Genomic DNA, 26,691 nt, shown 5'->3' on the forward strand with positions numbered 1-26,691 from the left:
GTTTTGAACTAGATCATTTATGAAAATGTTTCTTATGTAATCTACTGCACATATACCTCCCTCAGCTAAATAAATCTATTGTGTATATGGATAAATGTGAATAGCACTACATACAGTATATCTTTGTAGATTTAGATTAAGTACTTGAGAAAAATGTTCACAGTAATTGACAACCTCCATCTTCTGCTATTAAATGCAATTAACAGCTTTTAGTTAGAACTGAGAAAGCATTTACTAAAGGCACTTATCTGAGGAAAAAAATAGTGTCATTCAGCTACCGTATTTCTTCATTAAGGCCTCAGCAAAAATGTTCATTTTTAAATGGGGAAAAACTAAATGATCACTATAAAATTGATATGCCTATTGTGAAATGAAATCTTTCGATAGGGCATACTGTACAATAAGCTTCAGTTTCTTAAAACACAAGATTGTTGTGAAACACACAGAATAAGAGAGCACAAATATAACAAGACATTAAACAATCAATACAGGTCAATGCAGTATAGTCTATGAAGCACAGTATTCTTTAGAAGCAGAATAATTGTGAAAGTTGTATTTGAAAATGCCAGAATACTTTGAATCATCATTAATGCATATTTATTGGTATGTGTTGCTATATTTTTTGGAGTGTGGGTGTTGGGAATGGAGGTGGATTTGTATTTCAGTCTTTGGAGATAGGTGGACATTGGGATAGCCCCCCCCACCCCCGGGTCTGGGTACATTTGCATCCATTGCACTTCTCTCCACTTGCAAACACTATCACCTTAATTTACTGTATCTTCTTTTAATATCACTGATGTATTTCTAACTTCTACTGAGGTCTGTGTTTGTTAGTTTCTTAACATATTCTAAGCAGAAACAAAAAAAGGTTCAATGTAAACAAAATCTCCATTAATTAGTGGAAATATTTTACAAATCATTGTCTGAACTGCCTCTTTTTAATTTTTAAAGTAGATTGCATGTTTTTAAGGTTTTTACCATACATAATTATAAACCCTAGACTTGTTGAAAGCCTGCATGTTCATGACTTTCTTGCATTTCATGTTGATTTTTTTATTAGAAGTCTCTTTATCCTTATTTCCCTTCACATTTCTCCATTTGTTTGAGATATTTTTTTCACATCATGTTCTAGCTGATTTATGCTCTATCTTCAGTCTGCTCATTGTTCCCCATATGGCAGCATTCCATACTTATATGTATGAAAAGAGATGAAAGAAAACACAAAGTTTCAGCCAAAACGTTGTGTTTTCTTTCTTCTCTTTTCAGCATGGAATAAACCTATTACTTGTTCCTTTGCAGCCTTTGCATTCTGACACAGCTACCCACCTGAAATATATGTATGATGGTTGCAAAGTCTGATTAATGCTGTTCATCATTACAGAACACATAGTATTTTTTATTAATGGATATTGAGTATTGTTTCAGAAGCACATGTGATCAGCTGTTTTCACTAAAGTAAAATAATATTGACTTGCAGTTGAGAAAGGCGATCATAGATCACATCTCCGACTCCTTTCTGGACACAACTGTCCCACTTCTGGTCCTCATTGAAGCAGCTAAAAAGGGAAAAGAAAAGGAAATCAAAGAATATGCAGCTATTTTTAGAGAACACGCCAACAAGCTGATGGAGGTAAGTTCAATGGCAAGAGCATCTAAGATATTTTCTTTCATTTTTCAAAACTAATGAAGCAATCAAGTATAATGGGAAACTGCCTTCAAATAATTATACAACTAGGCATTTTATCAAGAGAATGTTGACATTTGTTTCATGGTATCAAGGTAGGGGCTATTTAAGTTTAACAAACAATTTATTTTCAAAACAATTTCTGCCACCCTTCAATATAAAGGAATGAAACACATTTTGTAGTCTGATTAACTGAACCTAAATGGAAATTCATAAGGCACTGCTGATCATTTGGGTGCTGTCACATAACCTAAAATAAATGGTATTTTGTATTAAAATGGCAAACAGACACAAATACAGACATACTGTACACATAGTCACACCAGGGACAATTTTCCCTTGCCAGGTCTTTGTAGTGTGGGACGAAACCAGAGCACCTGGAGAAAATACATACCTGTACAAACTCCACACAGACAGCACCCCAGGTCTAGAATTGAACCACCACCAATGCTGTTGATTAATTTTCACTTTTAGTATATGGTTTAGTACTTTACTTCATACCCACATACTGCATCTTGTATAATATTCTCTATTATATTTTGGAATATTTCATGTACTTTTTTTTCCAAAAAATCCTGTGCTTTTCATTTCCCTTTGAAGTTAGTAAATATAAATCTATCAAAATGAAATATTAAAAGATAGTGTTTGAATGATCTTAAGATATAAATATAGTATGTATACTGTACTTTTTAGAAATACTTCCAAAAAAGAATTGCTTTTCAAATGCCTGTATAGTTGATGCCACAACTGTGCTATTGTACGTGTATTCATGCAATGTTAATATTTTCTCAAGCATACTGTAAGATGGCAACTCATAATTCAAACATAACATAAAGTTTGACTCTGAGTATGTTCTTATTCTACTTAGCCTCAGGTGTCTGATGAATGTTGTGTGATTTCATGACATTGTTTCTTAGGTGTCATTTTTAATTTTAAACTGATATGAATCTATTTTCTGTTTTATTTAATATTTTCCTGTGAATAATACCATTAGATTGCATCCAGTTGCACAAGGTTAGTGCTTATGCTGTCATTCATTTACATTAAGCTGTTGGCTGGGGTCAAGGATTACAGTACATTGACATTTTTGAGACATCCTCAAATGTGAATTTATAAAACATCATAAATTAGCTTGTTATAGAATCATTTTTCTTTTTTCTAGTTCTTGTTTGATTTATGTGACAATTATTCAAATGCAGACATATTTTTCAAGCTGTCACACACCTGGATACCATTTCTTAGTAAACTCCATTTAGTTAAAAGTAGCCATAGTCTCTTTTTATTTCACTTAGGAACTTATTTAAATATAGAGAAACTGAATGCTGCTAACATAATTTATTTTAATTCTGTTTTAGTCAGTATAGTGTTGTGAAATGAGGCAAATATGAAGCTATTTCATTTTCTGCATTGTATTTCACTATCAGATCACTACATTTTTAATCAATCATGAATGTTTTAAAACAACAAAAAAACATCAAAATTATATACTGTATATATCTTTGTTGAAGGGATAAATTAATCAAAGACCTGTGTTATCAAATAAGACCTCGTGTTGAAAAGCGTATTTGTGATGACAAACCAAGGAAGATACAGCACACATATCCCCTGATATGTAAGAGAAGCTCGTTGTTATATTTAGTATTAGTAAATCCCAAGTTGTGTAATCACACTTTAACTGTTTACAGCATCACAGTAACACAATTGAGTGCTTCCTATTCCGTCCATCAGCCAGTAAGAGTTAACAAGGGTGCTACATGAAGCTAACATTATGCACAATATTTCTTTCAAATTCAGAAAATGAACCTGAAACTGTAAAGACTTTAATCTTGGTGTCAAAGTGAAATTCAGCACACACTTGCAGGTTTTTCCTGCAAAATGTACAAAATGTACTGTAATACGTTAAATACATGTAAGGCTATGGTTGTATTTGATATTTTTGTTAATATGAAAAAGTAAAATATCTTTACTCATCCATCCATTTCCTAGCCACTTCATCCAATTCTGGGTCACAGGGGTGCCATGGCCTGTCTCTACAAGCAGCCCATCAAAGGGCACACACAGACATGCGTACAATTTTCCCAGAAGCCAGTTCACCTACAGTATCAGTATGTCCTTGGTCTGTGTGAGGAAACTGGAGCACTTGGAGGAAACCCATGTGAATGCAGGGGGAACATACACCTCAGGTCCAGAATTGAACCTAGGGTCTCAATGCTGAAAGACAGCCATGCTAACCACTCCACTTCTGTGTCAGCAAACTGACTTTATAATAAATATAAAACATTTTTTCAAGCATATAATATTCTGCTATGCAAATAATGTAGATCCTAAAAGCCTTTTTATTTAGAAGTTGCTCCTTTTGTTTTAGCCTTCCTTCAGTTTGTAATGCCATTATGATGTGATCCTTCCATTAATTTTCTTTCTAGTCTAGACATTTTCTTCTTGTTATAGGTTCAATGGATTGCAATAAATCCATTAATTAATTGAACCGCTTAACTCCTCAAAACAAAAGCTACAATGATGTTTTGGTTGTTGAAAAATAACTTAAGGTCCAGCTGATGTTTTGCATTTTATTGCGATTGATTAAGGGCTGTCTAAATTAAGACATTTCTATCATTCTTTTCCCAGTTAGCTCAATGATATTCTTTATTTCAGAGAATGAAACACAGATATACATGGATTTGTTTATGTTTCATCAATAGAATAAAACCTCTGGAGAAAATTTAAATTGGTCCGATGACGTTATCTCCCCTGGGGATCCCTAGAAAACTCATGGTACTCCTGCGCATGTCTCCCTGATTGAAACTTTCTTCCTGAAGACATAACAAAAACCCTGCTTTGGACTGGTATTTAAGCACAGATTCATGTCTAACTTGAGTCTTTAGAACTGCATTTGTCTAGAAGAGGAAACCACACACATCTGACCACAGGTCTATGTGCTACATAGGCATAACCTTTTTGTACTGCAAGTCAGTAATGGAAGGATCAGAATCTGACATCTGATAATGCTCAGTCCCACAATACCCCAGTTATAGACATGTTGCAAAAAATCATGGGATCTTTACTCAGTTGGAACTGGATAGTAGACTTTGTATAAATAAGTCTGTCAGGTGACAGACACCATCAAATTGAGTATTCAGCTGCTCGGGCACTCAATTTAAATGTTGACTATTTCAACATTTCAACTATTTTGACTACGAATTCCCCAACTAACTGTATCATATCATGACAACAGGGCTGCAGTAATCATGACAACAGCAATCTCTGCCAAACACAGCAAATTTGACTTTCTGGTTTCACATTCTTTTTCAAACTATATAATTAATCATGTTGTTACAAGTAGATTTTAGTGTATGATACATACAGTATGAAGCTTGTCAGTTAAGGTTAATTTTGACTTTGCTGTGGTGAATCTTATTAAATCAAATTATTGAAAAATTAGTATTAAATGATTTTTCATGCTAAAAGAAAAGGCATGAGGAATAAAATGTGAAGGACATCACTTATATTTTGAAAATTCCTATTTAAAAATATATTTCTGGAAATGTATTATTATTATTTGTCTTTACTCAGCTTTCTTTTGTGGAAACATTCTGCATATCATGATTTAATAAACATGGTTACTTCCGTAGATAGCTCTTTCTATAATTGATCTTAAATCGGCTTAAATCCCTGTGCACAGCTGCAGTTTTGCCTAATTCCTGCGTCTGCAGCCTAGAAAGGATCATAATTAAACCAAAGACCAGACATTGCTGGATCAAGCAGCTTTATCATTTTGTCCCCTGTATTGTATATTTGACAATATTTCACTCAGTTCGTTAATTGTGCAGTTCATTTAAACCAGTTTTTGTCTGATGTTCTAAGACAGAAAAGAACCTCATTTAATGATCTTGCACAATTGAAATGCAAGTGTGCATGCGAGTTTGGTACACAATGGTAAATTTATTTTTCACTGTAACATGGTGTTGAAAACTGTTTTTATAAAATAAACAGCACTGCCTGTGAGTAAGCAACTGAAGTGTCCTCAATAAGATTTTCTCATGATGAGTTTTCGTTTCTGTACGCAAGTCTTCATTTGTATTTCAAAGTAACTAAGATATACAATATCATAGAGTAGTGAGAGGTGCTACCAACTAAGCACATTATGAATTGAGAACACCAGGATTATGTGATGAATTAAAGAACAGCAATGAAAGAAAAAAAGAAAGTTTAAAAAGATCAAACTTGTATTTTTTTAAAAAAGCTTTGAGAAATCTTGGGATTTACCATTTGGTAGTACCATATGGACATTTTTCACAAAATATTCACGTCATTTCTAGTTACACTAAAAAAAGAAACAGTATAATGACACAGCTATGGGATAAAATGCGTGTGTGTATTTGCCAGTGAGTGACCGACAGATTATCAGTGATAATACAAAATAAGGGCTTTCTACAGGTACGTAGAGGGTAGTGAACAAATTCACCTGTTTATAGCCATAACTGTCACAATTCTGTTGGATCAGAATACTTCTTGCGTTTTGTTAAAATAGAAAATCAGAATTCTAAGAATTGGTAGAAGAAGATCTTAAAAAGAGGATGTAGAAAAAAAAACATCTCATGATTTGTTAATTCTTGCTAATTCATAGATGACAGATGTGCTGCAGTGAGATAAAACACTGACTGTTTTCAGCTTTTCTTAATCCTAAGAGCCCTGCTAAGCAATGGTGCCATTGTGGCATAATTGTTTCCAGTAATATGATTGAGCACACATTTGATATATAAAAATGTATTTGAAATGGTTTATGGGACACAACAATACAATGTTCTGAGAGTCAGCTATATAATTGTAAAAAAATGTATTTCTGTTAGCCTTCCTGCACTTCATAGTCTTAATTACTAAATATTTTTGGCTTTATACAATGTGATGCATTTGGTGAACCGTTTGTGATTTAGAACCTGTGTTGCTATAAATGCAAAGCCAGATCTTCTTTAATTATTATTTTTGATTACCTCCATGTTTTTTTTTGTAAATACAATGTACAAAGCCCATATCTCCAATCTAGTTCTTCTAACTCACAAATCCAAGTGGCAGCAAATAGTACCTTGTTATATTCATACAATAATGCATTCTAGTTATGGAATCATTTAACCATGTATTGACAGCTATATAGCAATTGTTGATTTGAGCTACTGTTACATACTGTGTGTTCAAGATTGCTGGATTTGTAGTTTTTACTGTTCTCTGTTCAATGCTTACTCTCCTATGGGCAGAGCAGGATACAAGAATGGAATACAAGGCAAATCGTTCAATAGTGCGCATAAATCATCTTTATCCTTGTTTACTAATAGGGTTATAACAGTGAGATGATTGACAATAGAAATTGTTTAATTAAAGAGGAATAAAGAGTTAAATAGTTGTCCATTTCAAATACAATAAAACATAATCTGATATTATTGAGGTAAATATAAAAGCTTGTATAAATCTCAGGGGTGTATTTTTAAGCAGTGTAGTGTAAAATAAAGAAAATACTGTATGCATTAATGTTCAATTTCAATTATCATAAAGTCTGTAGATGTTATGTACAGTATATGTGTGTGTGTGTTTAAATACAGTTCTATTAATAAAAATGTGTATCCATTTTCTAAATATCTAAAATATCTATTGCTTTTTAAATTGTTTTAGAATGTCTAGGAGTTACAGAATTTTGAGGGCTTCATGTAAAAGCCAATGCAATAGAATAGTTTCTTTTTCTTCCTTTGTTCCTTGTTGCATTGTTGACTCTCATTCAATTCCATGTAATTTCTCATTGGAGCAAATTTCCTTCAATCCTTCAAGAAATGCCTATATGAGTTCCTGGGCCAAAAACAACTAGTAATGAAAGAAGCAAGAACCACTGCATGGCATCCTTTTGTCTATAACTATATACTTGCACTCATGTGTTATTGTGTTGCAAGAACATTTGGCTTGCTTCTTAGTGGGACTGACAGTGTGTTGACTAGACAGTACCACTGCTTATTAATAGTTCTTTGGACAGAGATAAAATATGTGACATCAGGCCTTGGTGCAATACGCACTGTTAGAAGTTCAAAAACACATCATTTTTTAAATGGCATCTCTGCACCATGGACCCAAATAACATCTATCAAAATCTGCTTTAAAGGTTTGTTTCAGACAATCCACATTATGGCCAAACATAAAAATGTAAGCCATTTCCTTGTGTTTGAAATGTACCTTCATATTACATAAAGCTAAAGAAATGACCAATGTCATTTAAAAGGCATTTTATGTTCTTAATTCCTAGTGGCTCCAATTATTTTTGACAGCATATGTAAGCCATATCTGAAATTCACAGTTAAAGGATGATCTCACAGTGAAATGGTCACTTTTTCATTCATATTGACAACAAAATAGTGGCCTGGGGGTTTATGTGTCTGTTACCTGACAAAGAAGTGGTGTTGAAACAACCTGCTGAGACACCTGTTAGACTGCTTCTAATTTAGTCATTCAAGCAAGGGAAACAACATGAACACCTCAGCTGTCTGGACAAGGACATTTCCCATCAACAAGTCACACAGTACCCCAAAGGTCTCTTTTCTCTTCCTCTATAAGCATCATTTTCTCGTATACTTTAAGCAGTTGTCTGGCTTAAGGCAAAGAAGGGTGAAAGATAATGAATGCTCTGAGCTTGAATAAGCTCAGATGTGTCTGTCTGGTGCAAATGGGGACAGGACATGTCACGTTTGCAATTCTGACTCAATATAAAATGTTGAAAAGTGGCACACAGGCTGTCTTTTTGTTGGCTCTTGTGGAGATGTGGCTGTTATATTTCAACTGCAGGTTGTCTTGTTCCTAGAGTTAATGGAGGACTGGGGCCAGTATACTTTCAGACTTTTAAGGATAGCCAAGGTTAGTCTTATGCCAGTAACCACATATTTTCTAGTGTCATTTTGCTTTTCAAAATTGCTAAATGTTTACAAATGTATTTATATTTACATTACCCAGCAAACAACAACATTTCTCTCAATCATATCTTTTTTATTGTGCCATTATGTTAAATGATCATGACTGCCACTTACTCAGGGAATGAACACCAGAGAAATAAAGATTTGTAACATTGTTTAGCCACTCTACCATTGATGAGATTTTAAACTGTCAATGGTACAGCTTTGAAGGTGCACTATGGTAGTAGTTAATTTGTGTTTGCGTCAATTAGTTCAGTTTACTATTATGTTAACTTATATTATTTGAGTGTACTTTAAATGTTCAGTTTTAGAACTTCTTGAAAAATAAAAACACTTACCCTAACCACAGGCAATGATATAATTTTCATGATTTAGGTTTGCTTTTGCTAAGGAAAGAATGGATAAGCCTACTTAATAATACTTCCATTCAGTAGAATTAGATCTGTTTTGTGAAAAAGAATCCCTTTTTTTTCCAGCATAATGTTTCTATGAGGAAATCTTTTATCTGCTGCAAAAGTCCTGATCATCTACTCAAAGAAGGTTAAACTGCCAGCCCTCCATTGTTGTCCCACTAACCCACAAATAAATAAACAGTTATTCTGTCAATCATATCTATTCCACCATCCCTTAACACCAGACTAAACATTACTCTTACACTTGACTAACCTGCTACATTGCAAAATCTGTTGGCCATTTGAGTACAATTCACAGGCTAGAGTAAATAAGGAGCCCTGGGACAGATTATGACCATGGGACAAGGTACTCATGCATCTTTGAGTCTGAATAACAATCTTAATGTTGGGGCAAATTGATACAGTGTGATTCTGGACCCATGAATTGTGTAGAGGTTTAGAACTCAAACTGGCAAAAATGATTAAGCACAGTTTCTGGGGTGTGGTGTCATTGACATTTACTTATGAAGAGCTTAAACTTATTTATAGAAGCTTAAATTTTAGTTAGTGTGTCACACTTACGTTTTAGAGACATCTCAGGAAGCATTTTCCTCAGACAAATTCTAAGGGCCAACAATTCCACAGATGTTGCGAACAGAAAATGAAACATTCAGGCAAAAATAAAACCTATACCTGTATACTGTATTAACAACAGCAACATATAGATAAGTGTGTTTGCATGTGTCTGCATTTTAATACAGTATATACTGTATAGACAGAGTTAAATGGACACTATTTACTTGTGTTATTTTACTTTAATTTAGTACTAGGTGCTGTTTAGTGGTTCAAATTGCTGCTTACAGTGCTGGGGTCCTGGTTTCAAATCTTGTAAGTATCTTGATGGACTGGCCTCCCAGCTTGGGTTTATCCTGCCTCGCATCCATTGCTAGCCTCCAGCTCCCCTGCAACCCTGTATAAAGTAGCTAGAAAATGGATGGATGAAAGGATGGATACATAGACTATACATCTATAGCTATATTTTCTTAATTTAAAATATAAAGCTATTGGCAGTATTGGTTCCTTAATTTTTCAGTATCTAATATACTGTACTGTACATATAGAATATACACCTTATGAATAAAATATCAATAATATAAGTGTAATATTTGATACCCTTATGACAAAAATCTAGAGCTGGGGTCTTAACCTGGGGGTCCCAGAGGTTTTGGACAATAGGCAACAGAGACAGAATCAACACATCAAAGGTTACACATCAAAGGACAAAAACAGAGGTAAAGAATTAACTATTATATACACCTGCATGGTTAAGACTATTTACATTAGTAGGATGACTTAGTGGGCACTATGTGAGCCCACAGACCATCCCCCAGCTCCACACCCTGTCTGCGGTGCGCCCAGTAATTTAATTTACATTAATTTTTATTGAGTTTGAAACGACTGCATTTATATAAGTAGCACTTTTTTTCTTTTGCACAACGTAGTCATGATTAGCCTAGCTATGGAGCATTTTTTTAATATGTAGCACTGGAAGAGTGAAAGCTAAAGATAATGTGGAGAAACACACAGCAGAAAACTTTGAACAGAAAAAAACGAAGAGAATGAGAAAATACGACGAAAAGTACCAAAAGTACAAATGAACGCAGACAAGTGATGGAGAGGATGCACAACCTCTATGTGTGGTTTGTGGCGAAGTGTTGGCTAAGGAAAGCCTCAAGCCCTCCAGACTGCTATGCCACTTGCAGACCAGACACTCGACCTGGCAGTCTAAACCTGTTGAGTTTTTTTAACGAAAGCTACAGGAGCTAAGAGGCCAACAATCTACCCTCCAGAAAGCCACCACTGTGAACCAGAAGGCACTTCAGGCGTCTTTCATCATAGCTAACTGGATTGACAAAACTGGGAAGCCACACACATTAGGTGAGACTTTTTTCTTGCTGTGTCCTAAGGAAACAGTTTCAATTATGTGTGGGAAAAGTGCTGCAGAGCAGCTAGCATTGGTACCAGTGTCAAATGATACCATGTCTAACTGCATTGGGCATAAGGCAAGAGACATGGAAGAGCTGGTAATCGCTAAAATCTAGTGTGTATTTTTCTTTACAAGTTGATGAGACCACTAATGTCTCCGGAGATGCACAAATGCTTGTTTCCTCCGGATTTGTTGAAGAGGGAGAAATTAATGAGGATTTTTTGTGCTGTCGTCCTCTTCCCAAGCGTACCACAGGTGATCAACTTTTCGTTTGCTGGACACATATGTACGTGAACATGAAATTGCCTGGATCAAGTGTGTGGGAATCTGCTCAGACAGTGCACGAGCTACATTATGGCTGGCAAACACAGTGGGCTAGTCACAAAAGTACAGGCTGTTGCTCCATTCGCTTTGTGGATGCTTTGTATGATTCATAGACAGGCCCATGCAGCTAGGAAAATGTCCCCCCAACTCAAACAAGTAATGGATTAAGCTTTTCATACTGTAAATTCCAAGACCAGTGCAACAAGCTCACGACTTTTCAAGATTCCCTGTCAGGAGTTGGGAGCAGAACATCATCAGCTGTTGTACCACAGCGAAATACAATGGCTATACAGGGGTAATGTACTGAGTCCCCTTTACAAGCTCCGAGATGAGGTGAGAGCATTTCTATTGGAGAAAAAGTCCCTGCTAGCTGCTAAATTTTCCGACAACAAATGGCTGGCCTATCTGGCTGATATTTTCAAACGTCTTATGGGACTGCAAGGGAAAAACACATCTGTCTTCTCTCTCTCCGACAAAATTGAAGCTTGGACCAGAATGCTTATGGCAAACTTGGCTGGACGACGAGAACTTTGAGGCTTTCCCTGCACACAGAGTGTTTGAACGACAACGCTGTTTTAAAGGCTGACCTGTGTGTGCTTATTCGGGCTCATCTTGATGGAATGACAACACAGTTTCGGGAGACTTTTCCAGAAAATGGGGCAGTGTCTGAGACAGACAAATGAATAAGGAATCCTTTCTCTGCAAAGCAGAGGAATGGCTCTTGAAAGAGAGGAGTCATTGATTGATCTGACCACTGATTTGGCCCTGAAGCAAAGGTTCATGGAGATGCCTCTGGCTGACTTCTGGATTTCAGTACAAACTGAATTTCCAAGACTGAGTACTTTGGCACTGAAAAAACTTGTCCCCTTCGCATTGACATTTCTGTGTGTCTGGATTTTCTGCACTTACTTACCTCAAAAACTGTCTCAGGGTATAAGATGATCTGTCTTTTCCTGAGCCCTACTAAGCCGCATCTGGAACACCTCTGTGCATCAATGTAGGCAACGTTACAATTTTTAAATCTGTGTGTGTGGAGGGGGAAGGGGGGGTCACAAAATATTTTAACCCCTAAAAAGGGTTGCACTCGCAAAAAGGCTAAGAACCCCTGATCTAGAGCATTTTCACTTTGCTGGAGAGATTGCTGAAAGTATTGCATTATTAGCATTTTTCTCTCTTCACTAATTGCTGAACATCCAATCGCTGTACGGTAATACACAGTTTCTTAGTGGTGCATGACTGGACAGCAAATTTCATCTCCCACTTTGCAGCAAATTGATTAGGGCAAATCCCTTATTCTTTTATATGATGTTTTGATACCACTTGTGTTTACTCACAAAAATGTTTGCACTACAGCACCTGTCCTGTAACCCAGATTTAATTTTGTTCTTTGGTTTACTGTAATAAATACAAATTACAATAAAAAAGTAATGGAAAATTACAGTAGTTACAACATATTTATGCTTTGATCTCCTATCATTAGTTCTGAGTACTGTACCTATCCAAGCTAATGTATATTGTCATTTAATCTCCATCACACCATTGTACCTTCTCCCTTCATTGTGAACACAAATATTCCTTTACTGTTGTTGTTTTGAGTTTTATTTTCTAATAAGAAAAAGTATAAACCTGTAGGGCTCATTCATTTAAAACACCAGGCTGTTATACTGTAAGTGTATTCTTCAGTAGATGAAGTCAATTATAGTGTTTAAATTAACTACAGTGACTTGGCTGTAAAAAACAGAATAATGTTTGTAAATGTTAAAAATTTGAACCAGATATCTACTTGAGTTTTTATGTATTTAAATTGAGGTCTATTTGATTTGACTAGAGAAGAGCAGGAAGGTTTCAGTTCAGTTAATCTGTCACCTTTTACGGACATAATTTTCATCGACTTTGCTGACTATAAGAGGATGATATGGATAAGCCTGCTGCCAAAGCTGTTTTAGACTCAAGCATCTTTTTTTGAGTCTGAATGGTCTAAGTCTCTTTAAAAAATATAAAATACTTCTGCAAACTGTTGAGGTTTTCAGCATGGGATGGCTTTACTAGCATAATGTACAGTGATTTCTTCTTTATTGATTCGTGAGTGATTGGCCAGCTACAGTACACGCTACATAAAATGTAAAACAAATGTGGAAATAAAAGTATTACAAATGCAGGCATTAACATATACTGTACATCACCTTAGTGGAATCAGTTCTTACTGTGTTTTAACGCTTTAATGCTGTGTTTTATTTTTTGTTTTTCTACTTGATTTGCATTGTTCACTTTGATTATAGTTCTGTGTTTCACTGATTAAGTGTTATGCAAGAGCAATTGAATTAAATTGCATAGTATTTAATTCTAAATATGACTTTTAGCTTTTGAAATTCATTGGTGAAACAGCTGTAACAATCTCAATACTGTACATGTAACTGTCTTGTTGTTTCCTGTTTTTCTGACCTGTAACATAGTAAACACAGTGTCAAAGAGGTTTATCACAGGAACAATCAAACTTTGTTGTTTTCAATGTCTGTGTCATCATATTTGGCACAGAAAATAATAGCTCCTGCTAAAACTAATCCAGAGTGAATCAGAAAAGCAAGGCAGGTTATTATCTCAGTCCTAGGGATTTACAATTCATTTGTTACAAAAACTAATTTATCAGGTATTATGGATGATCTTGTTCCCTGTTCCTGTATTCAAGAGAATCATTAGATGCAGCAAATGTTTTTTTTTAAAGATCAAAACAACTAGTGTGACAGAAAAAAGGCCTTATTAACCATACAGCAAACACAATTCTATTTAAAAACAATCGACTAGTGTTGAACATAAATATTGTAACTTTTAAATTGCATTATTTTGTGTTTTGAATTATAGGAACTACAGGTTATTTCTGGCAGACATGTACAGTATATTGTCACACTGGTTAAACAACAATTGAAGAATGTATCCATGTATTTTTGCCTATGCATATTTTCCTAGAGTGAATGACTTGGTTACCAAACAGTATATAAATAAATCACCTGTACTCAAAACAAACATTACATAAAGTTTTGATTTATATTTGAATAAATTATGTAGAACATATATTTCACACTCCTACGTTTTTCAAATTTATCCAGTTCTTTATTCAGTTTAGTTGTCTAGAAAGCAGATTGTTAATTTTATTATCCAGCAAGAGGTGTAGCTGCACAGATACAAGATTCTTCCCCCCTAAATTTCTGCTCTGTGTTAAGTACATTCTTTCCAGAACAGTTACCTTCATCTCTCTCTCCCACCTACCTTGTGACTTTCCGTGGCAGCAAAGGTTGACAGTAATCTGTAATTACAGCATTAAATTTCTTGACAGATTAGCAGAAATACTGTAATTAAAAAACAGCTTTTGATTACTGTGTGATTTTATAAATCTGTAAACAGCTGGTATTACCAAATTTGTATGATTCTCCATTCAATCCTAGAGTGAAATGTGACATTTTAACTGTTTTAACTTCCATGGTAAGCTAAAAAGTACAATAATTTCAATGTGAAAACACTTCAATCCGATCCTAGAAAAGACTTTGAAGGATAATAACTGTGTTAAGTACTATATTAATTATTTTTACTACTAAATTGCCATTTTACACCTACATGTTTATTTATTGTATTGCTACAGAATTTAAATGTATATAGTTACTATATGTAGTACAACCCCTGTAAACTTCTTTAAAACTATGAAGGAAGTAGCATTTCTTTGTTTAAACCTGTCTGCATTTACAATTGTAGGCAGCGAACCTCACCATCTCCTACATTAAAACTAACTTTGGACACACCAATGTAAAGTAGATGCTATTTTGAAGAGTAATCAATTCAACTAAATGGCACATTCTAAACATTCCCTTGGGTCAGAGTGATGATTAAAGAGAGAATTGCACTCTTTTTAAAAATGATAAAAGGAAAACAAAGGGCCCTGTATATAGAGGCTGGCAGAGGGATAGAAAGATTGATTGCACTCAAATTCTGAGTCAATCAAATACGGCAAAACACTGAAACAGTTGGGCTAAATGATAAACTGGCGTGTAGAACAGCAGCTGCCAAGGGACTTTTTATTTAAATTATTTAATCTTGCAAAAACAAAACACCTCAAGATGCCACATTTCATTTTCACTGTGCTCTAGGCTATAGAACAGCCAGTGGGAGAGGAAAACAATGCAAAATTAATAAATATGCCCAACTTAAAGTGTACAATTATACAAGCAAAAATAACAATCCTCCTAGATGGATTGTTCTTTTTTGCTTTTATGAGGATTTGCAATTTTGTCATTTGACTTAAGTTTAAGAAACTAATGATGCACTCAAGGTTTAGGCAAGTTAATTACAAACATTCACTGTTACCTCAGAACTTTTTGGAATGCGTTGTTTTGTAGATATCGTAACATGCAGCTTATAGAATTAGAGCATCTTAGAATTAACCTTTATTAAATACATGTATCAATATAATATGCATATGCACAAGTATATTTGTGTGGGTCCATATAAATTAGAGCAAGAAGTACAATTATAAAATTCTGAGAATACCTGAGGACTCCTGCAAGAAAAGGTACCTTTTAACCAGAAAAGGTACTCCTTGTAGCCTAGATGCCACCAGTTCAGATCTGGAACAACATTCTCCAGAAGCTTCTGGGGTATGGGAACCATTAGTTAGGCAGATTCTTCTTGGTTTTCATTACAACTCCTATGACTTGTTGGGAATCTGCAAGCTTGAAATAGAATCAAGGAGAAGTATGATGCACCTACAACTGGCTCTAACTCTCTTCTAACACACTGTGTGTCAAAAGATGACTAGCTCTTATCAGTGTGCTTATAGGATGGTAATGTCTGTGGGTTCCTATTCTTATTATATTCGTATTCTTATTATAGATATACTGTAAGCCAGGATTGAAATAATTAGCCATTTTAAATTTGGTGAGTATATAATAAAAATAATTATTAGTGATTCCAAATGATTGAAAAATAAAAGGAAAAAGGTCAAATTAAAGTCACCAACAGCAGTGAAACATGATTTATATTAAATATATAAAATATCTAATATCTAACTGAAGCCTTTTCTTTTAATATCATTTAGAATGTATTGGGGTGAATTGATGGCTAAACTAATATTGAATTTGTGCTACTGTTTAATGTTGCAGACAAAGGATGCTATAAAGCCCCGCAAATTGAATTGAATTGGATGTTTAGTTGACAAAATCGCAATGTGTGAGCACCACACAATACATAGTAAAGCAAAATGATCATAAAACAAAACAACAGTATGAGTATGGTCATAAACTATAAATCTGAATGTATCAATGAAATTTAGCTAAATCATGTTTGTAGTATAAATTATTATACCAACAATATGTCTGATATGTAAATTTAAATGTATAATAGTTTGATGCATTTTTTATGCATTGTTTGATGCATTTCTCAACATGACTTGTTTCTACATGTTGTTTTGATATAAAATGGAAATGGTCTATGTTAATTATACTCATTACACTTTTTATCAACATTTCATCCTTATTCACAAGGTTGCAGACAGCTGTCATTTCCTGATCTGCTTAAAACAAGAGAGTTCGGAGAAATTCTGGGACAAACCCACGGATGAAAATTAAGCTAGGGAGCCAGCTCTACATAGCCTTCCCTCCAGCTGTTTTCTTACCGCTCTATCCAGTACTGGGTCACGGGGCAGCAGGAGCCTATCCCGGCAATCAACAGGCACAAGGCAAGATACACCCTGGATGGGATGCCATTGTAATTTAATGCAGACACTGACACACACACACTCATGCACAGACTCACACCAGGGCCGATAGTCCCAGAAGCGAATTAACCTACCTACCAGTATAACTTTGGACTTTGTAAGGAAACTGGGACACACAGAGGAAACCCACACAAACAAGGGGAAAACAAACTCCACACATACAGTATACAGAAGCTGTATTTCAACCCAGGCTGCAATGCTAACCACTGCACCACTATGCAGCAGTTTGTTCAATTCTGATAATCTTTATATTACATTATTAAAGTGTATCCCAGAGAATCATAATTACCTGTATAATTAAATATACATCAGTTATAAAGTGTGACTACATTAGCAGGGCCAAACAGTGGTAGGGCAGTTAATGCCGCTGCCTCTTAGCTCTGTGACCTTGGGGTCATTTCTGGACTGGAGTGCCATCTGTACGGAGTATACATATTCTCCCCATGTCACATTCAGTAAGGAAAATGAGTGGGGCCTCTACCTTAAAAATATTCTGCTTCAATGCAGATCCTAAATGGGATGGGGTTCTGAGTGAGCATAGTAAAGCACATAAATACATTAACACATAAATCAAAACCCTTTTGTCCAGTGATAATGCATGTGAATTACTTCCAATTAGTTCTTGTCATATGAAAGATTGTGTTAGAAAAACTAAGAAAAAGAAAGTCAGAACTAACCATACAATAAACAGTAAGTGAATAGAAAGCTTGTGCAAAAACATGCACATTAGCAACTGAGTAAGTTATAAAAACAAACGATTTAGCTGATGACATATAAAGATCAAGATTTGGGGAAGATGTAATTGCTCTTGTTTCAGAATTAAAGAGTACCAACAATTACTGTTGATATAAATAGAATTTAATTAAAGTGCCTCTGGCTTCCATAATGGCTGTTTATCTCAAGTGAATTGACTGGTGTAAAGTATGATTGGCTTTTTTCCACTCAGTGTTCACTCAAAATGTTTTGTATCCCTGTTGTCCAGTATCAGTTTTGAGTACAGTGCATCTTCTGTGACCTTGAAAGGAGCTGAGTATTCAGGGTATTAGGCCAGAGATCTGATTGACAGCTGCTAACATTTCTTAGCGCCTAATCATACATCTGTGTAGTATCTCATAAGATCTTTAACAAAGTATCAACAAGTAGGACGACAACATAGTTTGATAAATTACTGTTTCTACATACTGCTGTGCTGGGATATAATGCTGGCTGTACTCCAAGAAGTGTGAACTTTTAATTACAGCTGCAATAGACAGTATGCTTATTTCTAATGAGCCTCATGTAAACTCTTTTTAATAGGTTGCACAGATTTAGATTTATATACTTATTCTGCACATTACAAATAAATGGCTTCTTGTTTTAGAACTAGCAAGCTGTGCCATGGTGTCTGGAGTGAATAACTGAAAACAAATCTATCATTAAAAAGGTTGTGTTATTTTCTATAACAAATTATAACAACAATAATGATATGGATAAATATTATAAAATCCATGAAATGTCAGATTCCATGTAAACATAAAACAACATTGAGGTGGGTTTATTCAATAGATTCTGGAAGTGGCATAACTTCTTTACTGCAAACACATTTTATGACACAAATGGCTGAAAATTACTTGTAGTAATATTCTAATTTCAAGTCAAATATTTCTCAGTTGTATTCATTGTGTCCACCATTAGCACAGGCATACAAATAGTCTAGCATAAATTGACAAATTTGATGTGTGCAGACAAGATTCAACCATTCAGTCTGTTCTGAGTTGTATGATGAATGTTATCAGACTTGCACATCTTCCGGTATGCCCAAATATATTAATACATTTTGGCTGGCCAATTTAAGAAGGTCCTGCAGTTACCTCTAATGCCTGTAAATAGACACAGCAGGTGATGATTTTTTATGATTTTTGAGTTTTTGACTCCTGTCACATTATTGCTGTGACCTGATAAAATAAACAATAAAACCTTATGGACTTCTTCAGCCATTATCAGTTTGTGTGCACATATCCCTAGGACTGCTCTAGGGGATGAATGCATAGGCAGTGCTGTGGGATAGCAAGCCTTCATGAAGTCCTTCCTCCCAAACATTGTGCCATTACTTTATGCAGGATTCACAGAGTGTATCTTTGTTCTTTCCCTGAATTGTTGCAATGCCAGTATGCCATTAAACCCAAGTTCCTGATCCCTTTGTATACTGATCATCAAAAGAAATGTGTCAGTTATAACTGAAACAAATTCAGAACAATACTATTTGACAAATCAGTTCATTATCAGTTTATACAAAATAACAGTAACATGACAAATTCTACAGAATATATTGACTATAAAATAAACAAAATTATTTCATTTTTGCTTTTAACAGTTATTATCAAATGATGCCTAAAACGATGCCTTAATATAACAAGAGATCCCATTGTGGTTAAAACACTTTTCTGTGTTAAATATTTTTACATTATGCTACCATGTTTACATTTAATGTTATTATAATAATTATAATAATAATAATTGCTTACACTTATATAGCGCTTTTATGGACACTTCACTCAAAGCGCTTTACAGGTAATGGGGACTCCCCTCTACCACCACCAAGGTGCAGCATCCACCTGGATATCATTGTATCAACTGGACACTTCCTCTATTTTGCAAATTCTTAGTACACAAATATTTGTAAAATAACCTGCTATTTCTGCAAATTGGGAATTATTCTATTTAATTTCTAATATTATTTCTTACATGATCTATGAAGATCACTAACACATTGGTAATGACAACTGATAGAATGACATTTTCAGCCCTAATAACTTCCATGTTTCCTTGGTGTGTGTTCTGCTCTATGTTTAAACTTTATGCATGCCATCTTAATTTAAATCACTTATTAATTTTTCATGTTTCCAATGAAACTATTGTTCCAATTTTTGTCACAACTCATTCCATAATATGTCATCAGAATTGTTTTGTATTATAACATAAACTGCCGTGCAGTGTTCAGTGTCCTCACAGTCCTAAAAGTAGGCTTAAACTTATTCTGGAATCTTTCAAACTTCAAATGTTCACTCTCAACTCAAACACATTGTTCTTCTGAATAATTTAAAATACCATTAATTTTTAGTTAAACAAGATTCTGTCTTACACCATTGTCCCATTTCTCAGGTCTCTTTTTTTGTTTTCTAACATTTGCTGTTTGTTAAAGTATGTTAATAAAAGAAATTACACAGAAGGGATATAACTTGAAACTCAAAAGGCACCGGTGTTATTTAATTTGTATACTCCTCTTTGAAGTAGAATTGCTATCCAATGTGACTTAATGATGCACATGATTATCTTAAGTATTATTTATTATCCTTTTCATGATGTCTGAGGAAATTATTGTAGATAATCAGAGAAAAAAAAAGTCGTCCAATTAGATAATTAAAATCAATCAAGGCATATCTTAAAATTGTCAAAATTGTAGTGTAGCCTCAATTCTGTCTTGTCTTTAAGAAAATGGGCACCAAATCTTCTTTCAAAAATGGTTTGATATTGATAAATCGAGCTTTACTTTATTGCAGATTAATTTTGGTTAGAAAAGAGCATCCTTTTCAACATTTAAATAATATAATGCTACTTTTATTCTTAATAGATTTGTGTTTAAATAAAAATGGAAGGTGTTTATTGTTAGTTAATCAGGAAATTGTCAAGTCATTGGCCCTGAGCTAAGTATATACAGTATACAGTCTATACTAAATATACCCAATTGGATTCTACCACTTCACCTGACCCATCTTGCTCTGACACTTTTCTATATCTTCTATAAGACTAGGTGATTGAGGTAGGTTACCAATATTTTTTGTCTCACTGTTGCCTTGACATCACATCTTTTCTATAAACCTATTGCAGATTTATTTAGCTGAGACTGGGCTTGCCCCTGACTTGCTTCTATCCAGGAGAATATTTTTTATTTATTTCTCTATCCTTAGTTCTTCTTTCTTTCACAGAAACTCCAATGGTAGAGCCCCAGGCTCTCTGATTATAGCAGTAGAGCCTTGCTTCCCACTTACCCATCATATTGTGAATAGTAAAGCATTTCTACTATTCATTCATTTTGATCCTCAGATCTTGTGCTCCTGCTCCTGTGCCTTTTGAGCTATTGACAGTAGAGTTTACCTTTGGCCACCTCTGGATTATTATTGTGACTCCTGTATATTATAAGGTCTCTAGGTCTGATGATCTTGATGATCTTTAGATATAAGAATTGGGTTCTCAAAGCACACTGCCATTCACCACTTTAAGAAAATACCTCCCTCCCTTTAAGATTTCTATGCAGTCTGAAGTTTTAGTGTAGGACTTTCTCTACCCTCAGCATTTCTGAAACCAGGTTTAGCCAATACCCCTTAGTGGTGATGACTAATGCTCAGTAGTGCCTCATACAACAACACATGCCCTTCTGGCTCGACTCCAGGATCCTGAGCAGTCCTGCTGCAGCACAAGAGAAATTGAAGCAACTGTCTGAAAGTTTGAGTTTGAGCTGTGCCAAGCTGGATTTACCTCGATAGCTTGCAGTACAGGCTGAGACTGAAAACACATATCTGGAATCATGAGTTGCAGAAAATAAGCATAGAAACAAAGGAAATCTTAGATTGTACCTAAAATAACAACTTTCCTGCCATCTCTCTTCCACAGAAACCACAGGGAGGCTGCTCTCTTTCTTACTCAGAGAGACCACATTTAACAATCTGCAGAAGTCTTTCTTCTTGTTGACAATGGTCTCAATTCCAAATCATACTTCCTCATCTAAGGCATCTAACCTTCTCAATATTTCCAAAATCATGACTCAATGAGAATTAAGTTGTTTTGCAGTATCCATCAGCACCTGTTGGGGTCTTATACACCACCACATGACCTCTTGATAGCTTGGGAATATGTGGCGTCCCTCTCCAGAACAAAGGAAATAATTTCTTATTTTAATTATGATCACTGCACACTAGATTCTACCCTGATTGCTTGGAATACGGTCTGCATGATGTAATTGGAGTCCTTCCCTCTTTCATTTCTCTGTGGTAATCAACCAGGAGTTTACCCACTGTGCTCTTATCAGAACAATAATCGTGGACATTCTCCACATGTCAATTAGCTCCACAACTGCAAGATGGTGAGACTGATTGTGGCTGTCTGCATGGTCTTTGCCATACTAGTAGTCTGCAGGCTTTCCATTATAAGGGTTCCACTATGCTTATTGTAATGAATGCAGTGTGGCCCTTAAAGAGGTGTAGGTCCCTACTCGTATTCCTTTCATGATCTGTAATCACTGTAAATCACTGTAAATCATGTGTGCTCACTGTCCTGTTTTTACCCAATATCTTGGGTGCTTCTAGCTGTAATCTGACTGAGAAAACAGTGATGTGCCACCTGTTATTTGGTAATGACTGCATTGCTTCTCGGCTAAGTGTTTTGCTAGTAACATTAATAGTTTTTATTGTTTTAATTCTGATTTTTGCTTCTGTGTCACTGGATTAAACATGGATTTGAATGTATTCAAATGTAGTACTTACCACACACTGAAATTGGTGTTCTGTCTTTTGTTCTGTTCTGACCATGAGCTGCCATTATTATCAGGCTATCATGGGAAAATTATACATTATCCTTTAAGAATTGATGCAGATTGATGCTTTGAAAAATAGGCCATTAGGTGGCATTTGTGATGATATTTTTCTGCAATATCAAAGTAGATTTGTTATTCATGCTGACAGTGTGACAAAGAGTGTCTCTGTTTGGTATGTTTCCACTTATAGACATGGCATTTTTAACATTCCATCTGGCAATGCATTTCAATAAATGCTAGACTGGTTCATATATAGTTTAAAGTATTAATTTACTCAATTCACTGAGAATTGAAATATGACTTACCACATGCCCACCTTTATTATATAATCTGTATGGACTGATGTTGAAATCTTTGTAACATTTCCCTCTGCATTAATTTTGTTTCAGAAGCTTCAACAATTATTCATGGAAAAATGCTTTGGCTTTTATCTAATAAAGGCCTCTAATGTATGTTTGTAATATTTGAACCTGACTGTATTTTAAGATAGGTTTTAGTATAAAGACTCAAAGACTTAGTATGCTAAGACAACGCAGGGCTCTGTCCTGGATTGCTTTGTTGTTGTGTTTTGTGAAGCTGGTGAACATTGATAGCATTTAATGGAAAAATAATAAACACTTCTTGCATTTTTGAAGATGTGGAAAATGTTGGAAAATGAATTTCTAGTAACTGTCTTTTGCTACAATGAAGATGTAACCTGATTTTAATTTACAATATGAAGTATTAAATAAAAATCAGTAAAATAGATTACTGCACTATTTTATTTATAAGGAACCATAAGAAATATTGACCTGCCAGTGTAGAGTTGCTGTAGTGTACAGAGTGTATCCATCTAATAAGACATATAAAGTTAAGCAGTCCTTTAAGGTAGATAGAAAACAAACCTTAAAGACAGTCCTTTAGTAGACCATGTCTGGATTACTTTCAGTACATACTGTATTATCAGTTCACAGAGTATGGAAAATTTTATTTCTTGTATACTGAAATTATTTTTGATGTATAATACTGGGTTTCAGAATTGTTGACACACACATACATACCATTTTTGTTATAAAATCAAAATATAAAATCAATAGGAATTTTAGAGTGACTGAGAGATTTATTATAAAGTCTAGTGTGAAGTTAGAATTATTATTTTATGTTTTGTGTGATTGCCTATAGATTTCTTAAATAATACACAAATAGAAGAAAAAAAACCTTCAGATTTATAAAACTGCCTGTGTTTCAAAACGGAATATGACTACTCACAAGAAAAAGATGTGCTCAACTCCAACACCCCTGTTGATTTAAAAAGCTTACTTTGTGTGGAATTGAAATTGTTGTATAGCACTAGGTATCTATTATTAAAAGAACAATATAAAGTATTGATTATACTGTGAGTTTTTGAAGTCTTTACTTTTTAGATAAATTGTATAAAATGTTCTGTGCAGTTCATTTTGTACATCAGTGCATACAGGCTGATTGTGTTAAAAATGTGCACCCCTGAAATGTATTGTGGTCAGACTTTTCATTTTCCCACTTTACTTCAGTCATATGTACTGCAAATTATTTTGATGTATTACCTTTTATTTTCTAATTATAGTAAGAGTACAATACTTACAATATAACAATGCAAAAAAAAATCTTTATTGCATTGTTTTTATGCACTGACCAACAGGTTAAAGTTATTGTTTTTCTTCATTTACTGATAAATTTACTTGCAGTAGCTTTCCAAAATACATCAATAACATGGATCACCTACTGTATCCACTACTGTATATCCACTTATCACCATAAAGTATTCAAATACTAGACACAACGATTGTATAGCATTTTTTTTGTAGTGTTTATATTTTTAGTGATGTTTTCAACTCACTTTAAAATGTAGTTAGTTGTTACATCTTCTTCAGATACAAATTTTGCATAATTTGCTCATAATCATCTAAGTACTGTATGGACAAACCTCAGTTCTGTTGAAATGAATTAATGTGGGGCCACATATACAACATTAGTTGTGAAAATTAGGATCAAAATTTGACTCTTTTTAATGACCAACATATTAGAAAGGAATCAAAATCACAAAAATATGTATTTTGAGGTCTCTTCTGAGATGCACCTCTTCGAAATGTTCAGTGTCTTGAAGCCTGCCTATTTCTGTCTGGTGGGCTGTTAAATGTACAGTAGTTTTATTTTGCATTGGAGCCAATTACTAACTGTAGATAATTACAATATTGTATCTGTCGACTCTTAAATTATTAGATGTTAAAAACATGCCTTGTAAAAATGTCTCCAGGGAATAATTTATCACTTATATTAGGAGGAAGTTTCATCTGATTAAACAGTGTGTTTGTCATACACCATGGTGGCAAGTCTGATTCTGAATAATAAAATGAGAGCTTATTAGAAGCGACATGTCACCTCCAGCTTTTCTCACAAATGTTGTACATTTCACTTTGAAAGCACTTCTTCTAATGTTCCTGATGAGACTATGTTTAAAAATTAAGTTACTTATTTGATTACAATCTTTATATATAATGCTACAATATAACTCATAAAGATGTTATGCTGTTGTAGGTTTATATTGAGAGGTGATTTGCTGGTGGTCTACAGTGCTGTACAATTTCATTTTTCAATTATTTTAGATGTTTTGTCAGAATTATGGCTCACTGTCTAAATAAAGGAACCTATTCCATATTTACATTTTGTTCTGTGCATTACTGTGTTGGATTACCATAATCGGACTATCGATCAGACTCATTTAAGATGCAATATATTACTGTACATTTCTAAAATCATGCCTTGATACCATTGAGGATGTTATAATAGTACTGTGAAGTTACACTGTGGTGAGATCAGTGTACTGTATCAAGCTATTTAGGGAAATGAATTCTGTATTTTGATTGCTTTGTTATAGAATTTTGTAATAAGTTGTATATTTAGTTTAATATGTCTGTTAAAAAAAAGCTTAAATGACACATACTTGGCTTTTTGTATGTTATGGTTCCTACAAAGCCATTATAAAGTTTGAAAGCAGTTTAATCTCTTTCGTTGTTAGATTAAAAGGATTTGTCATTGTTACTAATGGAGGCTATGAAAATGGTGAACATCAGGATTTGACCAAGCAGTTAACTCAGCAAGTAAAATAATTCTGCATACTGTAACTCCCAACTTTTAAGTGATTTCACCAGAATATAACCGAGCGGTTGGCATAATGGTTACCACGTGAATTATTTGTTCTCTGGCACACACGGCTTTTTTGAGAGGAGTAAATATCCAGGCACACGTGGTTAAACAAATATTTATTACAATGACAAGACACAAACTACACTACATGTAACAAAACATCCAACACACACGATACTCCATGTACAGTATCTACAAACAAGGGGTCTCAGAGGCCTAATTCTGATCAACCAGAAAACTCCAGGCTGCTCCTAAGCATTTAACTCTTAATGCCTCCAGAGGCCACATACTGCAAGACAAATTAGCCTTTTAACTAAATACAAAGCAACCTATAGTTAAATGTCCCTCACTGCACCCCAGATGCCACAAAATAAATGGGAGCCTATATCCCAATCCATAAAAATGTACCCTAAGCAGGAAAGATGTTTCTAACTGAGGTATCTTTTACCCAGGAAACCCAATTTCCCTATAAACACAGAATAGCATGCTCTCTCAAGCAAGTTTATAAAACATAGCTCTAGTTAGGTTTGCTTTCAATGATCATGAAGTAGGGGCTCTTGCCTGGTGCAAGCTTCAAGTCCCAGCTCCTCCGGACGTTTTTCTCTCTTCTTTTTCTTCCCTGCTTCTGCTCCTTGACAATTCTTAACCCACAACCTACTGTACCTAGGTAAAGTATACTAAGGTAAATTTTACAATTGATTCTGCTCAGGGGACCCCCCAGACCTCAGCAGACATCCTTGCTCCATTGAATCTAGAAGTGTTTACTCTTCAAAGTGTAACAAACATTTATCTAAAATCTAAGAGACACTTCTCAGTCACCTAAAGCTGTAATATCAGAGGGACCTGTATTAAAACAGATTGCTCAAATTTT

The 26,691-nt window shown here is 34.7% G+C and overlaps 1 protein-coding gene across 1 annotated transcript in view; it reads left to right on the forward strand.

The window, feature by feature from the left end:
* LOC102699018 (catenin alpha-3) overlaps positions 1-26,691 on the forward strand; it is a 545,540-nt gene that overhangs the window by 329,606 nt on the left and 189,243 nt on the right. Inside the window, exon 9 of the mRNA XM_006630805.3 lies at positions 1,478-1,630. Within this exon, the coding sequence (XP_006630868.2) occupies positions 1,478-1,630 (153 nt within the window). The remainder of the gene's footprint in view (positions 1-1,477; positions 1,631-26,691) is intronic.

The sequence above is a fragment of the Lepisosteus oculatus genome, chromosome 4 (assembly GCF_040954835.1).
Source record: "Lepisosteus oculatus isolate fLepOcu1 chromosome 4, fLepOcu1.hap2, whole genome shotgun sequence".
Taxonomy (NCBI): Eukaryota; Metazoa; Chordata; class Actinopteri; order Semionotiformes; family Lepisosteidae; genus Lepisosteus; species Lepisosteus oculatus.